Consider the following 13035-nt stretch of genomic DNA (forward strand, 5'->3'; position numbering starts at 1 on the left):
TGTTTATTTCTACAATTAGATTTATTTTCATATAGTAATTTGCTTCATTGTTGTTCATAGCTGATGAAGAACATTGTAATATGCATATTTGTCTAATAGATTAGTATGAATTGTAATGTTTTTTTAATGCGTTTGTTATGGATGGACGCGATTGCGTCTAAATTAATAATGTAAACAAATTATATGTTTTATTACGCAACATAATCGAAAAAAAAAATGTTGTAATACCTCATATATGAAAAATAGTATATAAAAACGATTGGTTAATAAGGAACCTCTGCGGCTAAAGCAAATTACAGTCTGGGTTATAAAATATGCATAGATAATTGCATAATTGAAAGCCTTTGTGACAGATCAAATTTCTAGTTGAACGATTTCAAAACCCAACATTGAATGTCCATGATTTCATGTGGAAAAAGCAAGTTAGCTTAAAGGGAAAGAGTTTTATTGAAAAATTGCTATAGTGAAATTAAAGCTTACGTTTTAATCCAACTGAAAAGATTAATTTAATAAATTATGTTATGGAAATATTTAAAAAAAAATCTTTAATAAGTTTGAGCTTTGAATTTTAGGGTTTTAAACAATTTTTAGTTTCCATAAATCGAGTACCTAAAGTTTACTTTTAAATTTCTTAAGTATTTAAAGACTAGTTTTTAAATAAAATAAAATTAATGAGCTTTTTAAATGATAGGACAGAAAGTTTTATTTAATCTTCATTGTTCATAATAATATGTACTTCCCTGTGTAGTTAATTTCTTTTGTGTAAAACTAAAATTTCCTATTTTTAAACGCTTTAACACGAAATTAAATACAGGGACTTGGCGAGCTTTAATGAGCTTTTACATTTTAAATTTGCATTAAATTAAGTAGCGAGTTTTATTTGCTTTTTATTGTACATAATTTTATGTACTTCTCGGTACAGTTAATTTGTTATATTAGATGTGCGCAATTTGTAACTGCCACAACAAGCAGGCTAGACATCGGTGAACTATAACGGTAAAGTTATAAATGTGCTTTTGCCCACACACAGTGTTTGTGTGTGTGTGTGTGTGTGGCACAGCAGTTGTTGCAACAATTTAACGGCACATGCATCATATATGCGGCTTTTTTTCAAGTCCATTAATTACTTTTAGCCATAATAAAAATTAATTTATATTAAAAGTCATGTGCGGCATGTGCATAAATCCTTGTCTTGGGCGTGTTGCCTCTGCTGCTGCCGTGATGGGCGTGGCAATACGCTCGAGGCTCGTGTCGCTCGTCCTCGTGTGGCAATATTTATGAGAATTTATTGTATCGAAATCGACGAGCACGCGACTTTTCGGCATTTTGCATGTCGCCATTCCGCGTTATTTTGTTAATTTTTTGCTTTTGTTAAGGCATAAATCAACGTAAAATTAATAAATGACCATGCACAACAAAAAAAAAAAATGTATAAAACTACATAGTATGCAATGCAATGCAGCGTAAAGTGGCGTTATGAACAACTTTAAAGTGTAAGTGACATTTAACTTGCCATGCATAAATTGTTGAATAAATTTAAGCACAATATAATATAGAATTCAATAGGTAGACTTTAAAGAGAAAACAAGGCGAATGCTTAAGGCGGAGAAACGTTAAATGTTGCTTTCGACAAATCAGTTCTTCTAACTTTTGTAAACTTCATTCAATTGTTCTAAAATTTTCAGATTATTTAGAAAACATCAAAAGATTTTTTAAGATCATGTAGTAATTTAATGTTTTCTAAAAATGAAAAATGTTTATTGAAGCATTTCCCTTTAAACATGTCATTCATATCGTATTCTTTGCAAAGACAATCAAAATCGTTTAATGTTGCTTTCGAAACATCTTTAAGCTATTTCTAACTTTTGAAAACTTTATGTGATTGTTCTGAAATTTTCAGAATACTTAGAAAACATCAAAAACCAACTAGTAATAAAAATCAATTTGAAGCTTTTCTCTTTAAATATGTCAATTATATCTTATTTTTTGTAAAAGTCGCAAAATTTATTCAATTTCTGCATTGAACGAATGTAAAGAGATTTTTGTTTTACACCTCCCCACAGTGGCATTTGTTTTTGTTTTATTTTTTGTTAACTCTTGCGGATATTGAAAGCTGCGGTTTTGGCACCCCAAACTACTATGAATAAACTTATTTGAATTGAAAATGCATGGTTATAAATATTAATATTGAGCGGGGAAATTCGCCTGCAGAAATGTTGTGAAATTGTTGAAGGCTGTTAAACAATTTGGCTGTCGTTTGGCACAAACAGTCAAATATTCGACTGTAAATATGTTTCTATATGAGTATGTTATGTGTGTATGTGTATTTTATTAATATTTTGCTATTAAAAAACTGTACAAATACAACATATGATATATACATATAAAACCACATTTATCGCATATACTTTATATGCAGAGTTCTCGTGTGTCGACAGCAAAACGTTTCATAACTTTGTAAAAATTACTTTGTGCACTTGCATTTCAATTTGTTATTTGCCGGGCATTTTTTTATGCGCTGTTTAAACATGGTAAAAGGTTCTGTTCTATATATGTATGTGTATAGGTGGGGATGTAGGCCAGGGATTATATTATGAACTGAGAAAGGAGCAGAGTGCGTGCTACAAAGTGTGCATGAAATGAGCAAAAAGAAGCATGAATTGGCTTAAACACACTCACATACACACACGCATACATAAACTCAGTCCCACACAACCATAAAATATGCAGCGTAAAATAGAGCGTTAAACAGCGAAAATGTTCCAGTTGTAGGAAAAATGCGAAAAGTGTGAGAAAAATTGTGTACTAAAATCGACAAGCATAGCTCATAAATTTCTTTAAGCAAAATGCATACTTAAATATTGTATTAGATATCCGTTACAGTGATAACTGAAAAAAACAAACCATTATTAAAATTAATCTTTTTTATTTAAAGTCGTATTTCTGAGAATTAATAATAAATATATAATATTTAACAAGCTGCTAATTCACAGATATTGAATAACGTTAAACGTTTATTTTCAACTAATTGGTTGTCAAAAATTGCAAATTAATTGCTCAAATATTATCAAATATTAAGCAGCTAATGGCTTGCAAAACAAATTATAAATTAGTTATACAAATATTGAATCATATATGTATATTGGGCAGATAATTGCGTGTGAAAAATTAGAAATTTATTTTGCATGAATTTTCGAAGTCAATTTTTCTATAATGATTTTCAGAAATCTTTGGCAATTAAAAACGTAATTTAAAAAATCGGTGAATCAAAATAAATATTCGTAATTTATTTTGTCAGGAAATATTATAGTAAAATCATATCAATTAAAAATCATTTCTCGATTATTAATAAAAAAAAAATAATTAAGAGTTTCACACTGACCAAGTTTCGTTTAGCTAGAGATCACTGTGTTGAGTGAACCAAGCAAATACAAAAATCAAGCAACAAAGTTGAGACTTCATTAAACATGTGACAAATTTGCCACTTATGCGAGAATACGCAGTCTTGGGTTATCCGAGACAGTTCTCAGGAAATTCGCCGGAAAGGGTCATTAAGTCCGTGACTCAATCAGCTTGTTCATCAAATGTTTATATGACTTTTGGCGCAACCTGTGTTCTGCCGGCTGCCCGTTAAATAATTAAATCATCTTTAAGTATGCAAATACGCTTTTAAGTGAGCGTTGCGCACAAAAATAGCTAACGATCTGTTTTTGCATTATTAATATTAATTTCTACGAACTATAATAAGCATGTAGATGAATAGACGGCAACAGCTGTCTTGACAGCGAGACGAAGAAATTGCCGAATGTGACGTCACGCTTACAAGCATCGACCGAGTGACCAACAAAACAAAGCAAAACGAAATGAATGACAAATTAAGAGGCGCCTTGGTTTGTTGTGTTTACTATGTTCGCATTGCAAGGTATAAATAAATTTCAACGTGAAGGTGAATCATGCGTGAGGTAGTGCATAATAAGAAGCAAAAACACACACAACAGCAGTATGTGTGAGAGAGGGAAAAATACTATATGTAGCGGCGTAGTGTTAGAACTTGGAGAGCAGCTTACAAGAGAGCGTGAGAGAGTTTAGTTAGATCACTGTTAAGTATAACAGCAACGTGCGCTGTACAGTTAACAGCGCTGCAGTCTAGGCTGACTCACTGACTCATTATCATTGTGTGTATAAAAGTCAAAGCTTTGCTTAACAGCAGCTTAGTTATAACAGAGCGCGCAACACTAACAGAACAACGGTTTGTTTGCTGTAAGTTTTTAAATAATTTAATTTGCATGCTGCGACAGCTTCTACTAAAAAACATAATTTTCATATAATTGGCAACTCGAAAGTAATATCAACTTTTATTCCATTTATTTGCATAATCACACGCACGCATACGCACACACATACAACACAACTCATTATAAACAGAGCACAACCACAGCAACAACAACCACAACCACAACCACAACAACTACAGCCGCAAGCACAATTGCAGAGGATTCCATTGCAGAGAGCAGCGACAACACACAGATTGTAATGGCCGAACTGATTGAAGATATGCAGCAGAAGGAGCAAGGGGAGTACGAGGAGCAACATGAGCAGCTGGCCACAGCTCAAGATGCTGACGTCGACACAATGGCGCATAATGAGGAAGCGGAAACGCCGCTGCCTGACAGTGACGGCGACAGCGACAGCGACAATAATGCGGCGCCGGAGTCCTTGGCGGCCATTGAAAACTTTGACTCGGAGTTTGACGATGTCGCCGCTCCGCAATTCGAGCAGTTGCAGTTGCATGGAGAACGGGAACGCGAACGTGAGGAACTGGAGTCCTCAGATGATGAGGAAAGCAATCATGCGGCAGCCATTGAAATGAGCGACACCTTTAATGATGAATGGGCCTCGTTGGACATTGCAGATCCTGGCAATGATTTGAATAATCACATTGACATCGAGGTGGAGAAGTTTGTGCCCGTGGATCTATCCAATGATATTGCTGTCAACGATATTGCCGCTGCGAATCCCGACTATCCATATAACCCAGATGCAGAGCTGATTGATGTTGAGGGTGCAGCTGCAGCACACGTGATGCCAAAGTTTGAGAAGCTATCTCTGGCGCCGTTGCCCAAATGAGAACGGAGTTTAGGGATATAATCTTAAGTGTTTTAGCTGTTAAGAACAAAATAAAAAACTACACTCATTATCACACAGCATTCATTAAATTATTTACAATGTTCGAAGAGTATTACACGCATATTTATTGTGCAAGCACATAATTTATTTCTTTATATTAAAATACAACTACAAAAAACAAACCCGATACATTTGACTTTATCTTATGCAATTACAATGTTAAGTCTGTAAGTATTGTTTTATATTTTATTTGCAATTAATTCATGTTTAACTTGTGGTCAGCTTAATTGTTCAACAATAACATTTCGCAGCTTACACTAAGCCGCTTACAGTTTTCTGTTGTTCTTGTGGCGATTTAACAGACCTGTAGAGCTTTTAACATTGACTTTTTGAGTCGATACCGTTGCTTGACGCGCGTGAAAATTTTTGGCTTCGTCTTCAAATTCATATTTATTGTAGTTTGTGCGCGCATTATTTTCTTTAAACAAGTTGTGTTTGTTTTACGTTGTGCAAATAAGCAAGTAAGGCAGTTGTAATATTTGCCATTTCATTTCATATTTACCTGTTTCAATATTTACGCATCAATTTCATTTTGCTTTTGCTGTGTGTGTGCAGACACTTAACGAATTTTTTTTTGGTGTTGTTTGTGAAGAGGAAGAGTGCGGATTGTAAGCCCAGCATTGAATGCACAAGTGGCCAACATATTTATTATTTCTTGGGGATGCAGCCAGCCATTTGGCCTTTTGCCAGGCATATGGATGTCCACAGAAGTCTCACAAATTGATACCCTGCAGCAGCGACAAGAAGCGCTATATAACAAAGTAAGTGCGTGTTTTTCTATTATGCATGTTCTTTTTCGTCCACAGCAGTCTCACTAGCATGTGTATGTGTATGTGTGAGTGCATTTGCATTTGCGCAGCAGCAAAGCGCGCATTCTAGATCAGACTCTTTCACTCATGTACATAAATGCGGAAGCTTCTGCAATTGCGCAGCGGCAAAATGAATATTCTAGATCAGTCCATTTCACTCACGCACAAGTAGTCATAAGGACGTGAGCTTTGCATGCAATTGCGCAGCAGCATAGTTGATCTGTCTGTTTCACTCATGCATGGAAAATTAGGGTATTGCTTAAAGCAGCATAGCGCCATCTCTCATAAGCTTCTTCCTGCTGTAACTTTTTCAAGTGGCAATTGACGTATACTCCGTGTCTGCACCTGTCTGCTACGGCACTCCGTTTGCTTTTTGTATTTGCACAGCCTACGCAGTTGTTATTTTTTATGCGTAATAATTAATTGCAGTTAAACTTAAAGCGAATGCACAAAATATGCAATGCATATCAATTAATATCTCTTTATGTTTCTGCTCGTTGGACATAAATGTAATTAGCAATTTTTAATGTTGCCTTAAACACAGTCTTTACTCGGTTGCCACACCACACACGTGCCACAACCGCAGTACAGCGGTTGCTCTAGACCAGTTTACACTCGCCGACCCTTAATGATGTGCCTGAGCACAAAACACATGTCCTTTCGGCCAGAAAGGAAGCACATACAATGTAGTCTCCTAGCCAGTTAGCTGGAAATACATAGTTTAATTAGTTGGTAACGCTTTGTTGACGGTTACGCTTCTGTGGGCAAGGCAAACAGCATGAAAATCAGGGGGAGTCGCGCATTTTGGGCAGAGATTAGTGCCAGATTCATACGGTTGGCTTTAGTTTTGTGTAGCGCGTTGAACTTAATTAATTTTCGCTTATTTGATTGTTTGCTTGGCAGCACACAACTGCACACATTTTATTTAAACAAATTCTATACAGAGTTTATTGCTCAGTTCTATTTGTTTTTCTTTGCATCCTTTTCCACGCGTTTCAGTATGGCATCCATATTGGTAACAAGCTGTTCCAGAATTTCCTCCAGCAGTGAAACGCGGTTATTTAGACTGAAAGTTAAATAAAAATGAATGCACCAAGTGTAAAAATAATAGACTTACCGATACATGTCCTTATTGGGTGTATCAGTAGGCACATCCTCAAAATAGTGGGCCCTAATGAAACGCATACATTATTCAATTGTTAATTAAAATCATGCCAATAATATTTACTCGGCTTCGCTCATATTACGACGCAAATGAACTTTGGACTGACTGTAGCGACTCGACGCAGTTGGATCATCAGTAAAATCTTGATGTTCGGGATCAGGTTGATTGATAGTATCTCGATTCTGGCGCTTGCGACCACAATGCGTGATAAAATAGATTAGAGCTGACAATTTCTTATAGACATACGAGCCAAGTTGACTGCGTCCTTGGGTTATTTCACTTTTCACAGTGTTGTACGTCTCCATGATGATGGCCAAGAACATGTTCTAAAAGCATATAAAAATGACGTATATTCCACAAAAATAGTTGCTCTTACTTACCAAAAGAATGAAGAAGACCAAGAGAATATAGGTTAGAAAGTAGATGGGGCCCAGCACACGATTTGCTTGCTCAATAAGATTATATTGAAAGTCGCCCAGAATCATGCGTATCATGGTCAACACTGAGGTGATAAAGTTACGAAAATCGGGATGCTTTGTGCCGAAAAGCAATAGACCCAATTGTGCATAGGCCAAGAAAACGATACCAAACATGAGACTGAAGCCAGCCAAGTCTTTAGCGCACTATAAAAGAAAATTATAGGAAAGTTAATACGCTTTAAACTAAGAATCTTACGCGTTTTAAAGTTGTGGTAAATTGAACGAGCGTCTTGTTGAAACTGATGAACTTAAAGATCTTGATCCAAACTAGAAATGCTAAAACGGCCATCATATCAACATAAATTGTATTCCAAAAGCACAGCGTGTCCAAGCTTTGATAATTCTCTCTGGTTTTCGCCCAAGAGATTAGAGATTTCACCTTTACCGTATGCCAAATATTGTAGACCAGCGCCAAATAGCAAACCTGTAAAGTTTGCAGACGTATTAAATTAAATATTAATATTTTTTTGGTTTTTGGTTTTACCAATAATATAATCGAGTCTAGTACGTTGAGCAGGCTTTTGAAATATTTCTTGATACCCGATTTACGTATTTCATTAAGTTCATTTATATTGTAGTACACAACCATAATATACCAAAAGATATACACCACAGACATGTATAGACTTTTATCCGTAATGAACGAGAAATGCTTCACCGTTTGCAATTGACTCTGCGGCAAGACCCCGCCAGTGGGAGGAATTTCCGCTATGAATCTAAAGAACGTTCGATAAAAATAAAATTATATTTTTATGTTGAATTCACTCACTTGGCGCTTTGAAAAATATCGGTATTTTCATTGTAGAGATTGAATTCGACTAGCACCAGCCGTGAACCACGATCCAACCAATGACTTCTTTTTAGATCCTTGATGATTTGCAGATTCGTTTCTTTGTCATAGGTTAAGTCAACGGTGTAGCCACCAGTTGCATACATATTGAGCACTGTCCACAGCGGTGTCGAGTCCAATTCTTTCATAGTACGAAATGGTGCACCGCCATGTGATGTAATTATTTCCTCGGCTCCCTTCGAATACGAATCGTAGCAAGTATTAAAGTATCGTATGAAGGCATCGTTAACGAAGCAAGTATCTTTTCGCACTCGGATCTGACGCAAACGTGGCGGACCAAGCAGGAGATTCTCATGTAAGAAGACACGTCCATCGAGATGGGTTCGGTTCGGTGTTGGTCTTACTTTAGATCCTATTGTACCACCTCCCCCCTCATCATCGTCTTCATAATCTTGATTAATTCTATGTCTGTTGAATTTCTCTTCGCGTTTCTCACGCGTCTCTGTAGTTTCATCAGTAGTGGGTGGTTCAGTTGTTTCATCGACACCTTCATGCGATCCATCGGTACTTACGACACTCATATCACCATGCAATGTGACTAAAAAATTATATATTAAATAGTCCCACCAATCGGGTACCGTGATCAGCTTCTCGAAACAAACTGTCACCGATGGCGCAATAACCAATTCACGTGTGGTGAAAAGTTTCTTCATCGTATCGTTGAAATAAAACATATACGAGTGTCGTACAGACAAAGTTACTGCGAATTATGGGAAAGTTATAGAAGAGATATAGAGAGATATAGCCAATATGTGCATATTTAGTTGGTTACTTTCATCCCTACAAGCTAATATTGGCTATCAATGGAAAATTCATGCCTTATAAGACAATACTATTATTTTTTAATTATTAAGTTGGTACTCTCACTTTCTTATTTGCTGAAGCGAAATTCTTCTATTGTACTTACCCAATGACGTTAATACGAGAAATACAATAAAGACGGCAAACTCCACGAGTGCATCGCGCACTTCCTCATCTGTTGTGTATAGAATACGCGATGCTTTTTGCCTTCCAGCGTGTCGCTCCATGGGTACGGTAGATCGGCGACGAAAACCTTGCCCCTCTGGATCTTCCTGATCTATTTCCTCTTCAGTTTCCTCAGTTGGAGATTTTTTCTTTCGTAAGAATTTCAGCATTTTATCCGTTTTCTTTGGCGTTTCTGTGCCCATTTCTTGACTTTTCATTTCGGTAGTGGCTCCTGGATCGTACGCTTGAGCGGCTTCTTCGTCTGTGGCTGAGGGCTCGATATTTGTCCTGGGAGCAGCATTGTCACTATCGGCTTCCTGAAAACGTGCACGTTCACGTGGTATATTAGCTTGTACCTCTTGAGATTGCCGACGTGAGCCGCTTTGCTGAGGAGTATCTTCTGTTGGTGTTTCATCATCCATCTCATTCTTTTTGGGCTTGCGACGCAATAATTTATCCACTGGATATATTTTACCATGTAGCTGGAAGCGCGTAAGTCTTGGCTGTGAGTGTGCTGTGAAGCGACCGAGCGGAGAATCGGAACGCAAGGAAGAGCGTAGAGTTGGCATAGTGTCATAGTACTGCGAAGTGCTTGGGCGTTCAGAAGAACTAGGACGTTGTGCAGCATCAGCATGGGGAGAATAGACGTAACGCGAAGCAGAACGGGAACGAGATGAAGAAGTGGGATGTAGAGAAGAACTTGGATGTGGCGAAGAGCTTGGACGTGAAGCGTGACGTGAAGACCCCGAATGTAAAGAAGAACTGTGACGCGAAGAGTCGGGATGTGAGGAAGAGCCAGGATGTATGGAAGAGCCGGGATGTAAAGAACCGGGATGCGAGGAAGACCCGGGGTTTAAGGAAGAGCCAGGATATAAGGAAGAGCCGGGATGTTGAGCAGAACCTCCGGGATCAGAGAAAGAGTCAGGATGTGCCGAAGAGCCTGGCCGCGGCATAGATCTAGGTTGTTCTACATCTTGATTATTTCCGGAAATTGGCGAAGTATCCTGAATTTGCGAACGTGCACGCTGTGGCGGTGGCGGACGCCCTTTTTTTTACGCGAAGGCGTCGGTCGATCTTCCGACATTATTCAATGATTTAGATAATTTATTTATATTAGTTTCTTGAACGAACGAACAAAAAGTTTTTTTCGTAGCCCGAAACTAAAGCAGACTGAGCTGAGAGTCTGACAGCGTCCAAATTCGGGGCAATGTTTGAGCAATGCTTACTCGGACCTGTCGAGCTATCAAATTCAATGCGCATGAGATGTAGACGAGGTGGCAGAGTGGAGTGTGGCATAAAAAACGGCAATGCTCGAGGAGTGCATCCACACATCTGCACAGCATCTGTATCCTTCCCATGCATCTGTATCCTGGGTCATACATATGCATATTTCATGCGTTAACGCCAACATTTGAATTGCAGCTCGAGGGAGAGATGGTCAGAGAGAGGGAGGGGAGAGACAGCAGAACTGCAGGCAGTTTTTGATTTATGGTCCTCGAGTTGGGCAGAGCTCAGAACGGCTCCTTTTGGCTATCAGCGCCAGTTGAGTTGTCGGGACACATAAAAAATGCACATACAATAGCATAAATGTGATAAAACCCTCAACAAACTGCTTACAATGGCTGCCAGAGGCTTAAGGAGTAATTCCTCTCTCCGTTCTAAGCATTGCGCAGTCAAATGAGATTTTCTATGCGAATTTAAAAGTACATTCAAATATGATTTGATAAATATTCTGCTGTTTTGACATTTCACTAAAGTGTTTCAACGTGATTGACTAAGAATGAGAATAAGAAAAACACTTCGAAAGAATATATTTTTATATATATGTTTTTATTTAAATATTTATTCAATTATTTGAAAATATTAAATCTTTGCTTTTACGTTTAAAATGTTTATCATTGTATATATTTAAAGTACTCACTAAAAAGCTCTGACAACTCTAGATCATTTCATTTATTTATAGTTCTATATAATTAATATATTTCTTTGTTTGTTTGTTTGTAATATTATTTCTAATATGCTTTCAAATGGGGAATTTAAGTACACTTCTTTGAAACGATTTGCATCATAACAAAATAGTTTATAACTATTATCATATTAATTATATTTATTATGCCGCAATAAGGATGATGTAAGAAATCAATAATAGTGTTGTGCTTAAGAAGAAAACGATCTTAATGAAATATTTGTGGGAAATAATTAAAGCTAGCTGCTAGGTTTCTTTCGATTAGTTTAGGTTGATTTTTATGTGAACAATCTGTTAATATAGTAAATAGTATGATGCGCAGTAATAGAGCAGACTTTTTCAAGCATTTTCATTAAAATTTGCTCGCTACGAACGGAATTTCGAATGTTTTGTGCCATAAACTAATGCATAATATTATGGTATATAGTTGTTTTGTTTTTTGTTTTTGTTTACATTAAATATTAGAGCACTAAGAGCTATAAATTAATTTGCTACATTTGATTTTTGTGTGTTATTTGATTTCTCAATTACAAATTTTCCATTGATTATGTTTGCTTAACTATTTGGCTTTGAAAATACTTTGGCGCCACAACGCAGCTGCAGTTTAAGTTTGTTTCTTTCTTGTTTGTGTTTCAATATATTTTAATTAACATAATTATTTTGTTTGCCGACCACTTGAATGAATGAAAATAACGCACTAGAAATTGTTCAGCAAAAGTGATTACAACAAGGATGCAACTTGTAAGCTGCTTCTTTGGTTTGTTGTTTTTGTGATTTTTCTTTTTAGGGTTTTCCTCATTTTGTGCACGTATTAGAACAACTCTTCCTTTCTTTGCCCCGCATCCGATGCATATTTTGTTTGTTTTTTTTTTTTTTTTTTGGTGTGTGCTTATCATTAGTTGTATATTTTTTTTGTTTAATTGGTCCTTTGGTTTCAAAACTTTCTCTTTCTTTTTGCTAAAAAGGCACAATGTTGTAACTATAAGTATATAGTATATAATGTATTTCTATGCTGTCTGTCTGTCTGTGTGTGAGCAACGCCCAAAATGGTTGCCTTGTGTGCTTTCAGTACGGCTTGGCCGCATCCTTGGAACGTTTCAATTGCACCTTCAAGCGTTTTGTGCCTATCTGAAAGCCATGCATCGCCTGTATGGCTGCATTCGCCGAATGCGGATTATCGTAGGAGACAAAGCCAAAGCATTTCGATAGATTCGTTTGCTTGTCGATAAACACCTTGGCCGACAGCACATTGCCGAAGGGCAAAAATGTTGATGCGAGATCGGTGTCAATGAATTCCTGAGGTAGATGATAGATAAACAGATTACTGCCATCGGGACCTGTGCCAATAGAGAAAGAAAGAGATGGAGACAATTGGTTAGCTTTCATTTAAAATGCATGCCTAAAAGTATGCAATAAAATTTGTTCAATGCAGTTTCTACTCACCTTCAATCTGTTTTCCTGCCACACCGGCGGCTGCTGCCTGCAAGGCGCTGGCGTTCAACGGTTGTGCGGCTCCATAAGCGGCTGCTGCAGCGGCTGCTGCTGCTCCATTGGTGAGGCCACTCAGTGCTGATGCTCCATAGGGATCGGCGGCATTGGTGGGCCCTAAAAGT

General features: G+C 37.2%; 3 protein-coding genes across 5 annotated transcripts in view; 1 reads left to right on the plus strand and 2 right to left on the minus strand.

The window, feature by feature from the left end:
- The first annotated feature begins 4165 nt into the window (after positions 1-4165).
- Positions 4166-5311, plus strand: LOC133835543 (uncharacterized). Its single transcript, XM_062265525.1, has 2 exons — positions 4166-4260; positions 4426-5311. The coding sequence occupies exon 2, from the start codon at positions 4534-4536 to the stop codon at positions 5125-5127; it is 594 nt and encodes a 197-aa protein (XP_062121509.1). The 5' UTR covers positions 4166-4260; positions 4426-4533; the 3' UTR covers positions 5128-5311.
- Positions 5312-6876: 1565 nt separating this feature from the next.
- On the minus strand, positions 6877-10635 carry LOC133844721 (polycystin-2). Its single transcript, XM_062278830.1, has 8 exons — positions 9398-10635; positions 8410-9190; positions 8125-8356; positions 7837-8064; positions 7542-7784; positions 7225-7487; positions 7114-7167; positions 6877-7062 (listed from the first exon to the last, which is right to left on the minus strand). Exons 1-8 carry the CDS (start codon positions 10407-10409, stop codon positions 6957-6959), a joined length of 2919 nt encoding a protein of 972 aa, XP_062134814.1. The 5' UTR covers positions 10410-10635; the 3' UTR covers positions 6877-6956.
- Positions 10636-12275: 1640 nt separating this feature from the next.
- Positions 12276-13035, minus strand: part of LOC133834980 (CUGBP Elav-like family member 2) — a 63999-nt gene continuing 63239 nt past the window's right edge. For all 3 annotated transcript variants that reach the window (XM_062264795.1, XM_062264794.1, XM_062264797.1), the window contains 2 exons: positions 12866-13027; positions 12276-12759 (listed from right to left, as the gene is read on the minus strand). In XM_062264795.1, the coding sequence (XP_062120779.1) occupies positions 12488-12759; positions 12866-13027 (434 nt within the window). In that variant the 3' untranslated portion in view covers positions 12276-12487. The remainder of the gene's footprint in view (positions 12760-12865; positions 13028-13035) is intronic.

The sequence above is a fragment of the Drosophila sulfurigaster genome, chromosome 2L (genome assembly GCF_023558435.1).
Source record: "Drosophila sulfurigaster albostrigata strain 15112-1811.04 chromosome 2L, ASM2355843v2, whole genome shotgun sequence".
In the NCBI taxonomy this organism is placed as follows: Eukaryota; Metazoa; Arthropoda; class Insecta; order Diptera; family Drosophilidae; genus Drosophila; species Drosophila sulfurigaster.

Excerpts from the sequence above, each read along its gene's own strand:
- LOC133835543 (XM_062265525.1), top strand. The coding sequence starts at position 4,534 with ATGGCCGAACTGATTGAAGATATGCAGCAGAAGGAGCAAGGGGAGTAC.
- LOC133844721 (XM_062278830.1), bottom strand. The coding sequence starts at position 10,409 with ATGCCGCGGCCAGGCTCTTCGGCACATCCTGACTCTTTCTCTGATCCC. Across the intron at positions 7,785-7,836 it reads TTACCACAACTTTAAAACGC|TGCGCTAAAGACTTGGCTGG; the intron begins GTAAGATTCTTA and ends TTTCTTTTATAG. Across the intron at positions 7,063-7,113 it reads CCCAATAAGGACATGTATCG|TCTAAATAACCGCGTTTCAC; the intron begins GTAAGTCTATTA and ends TTTAACTTTCAG.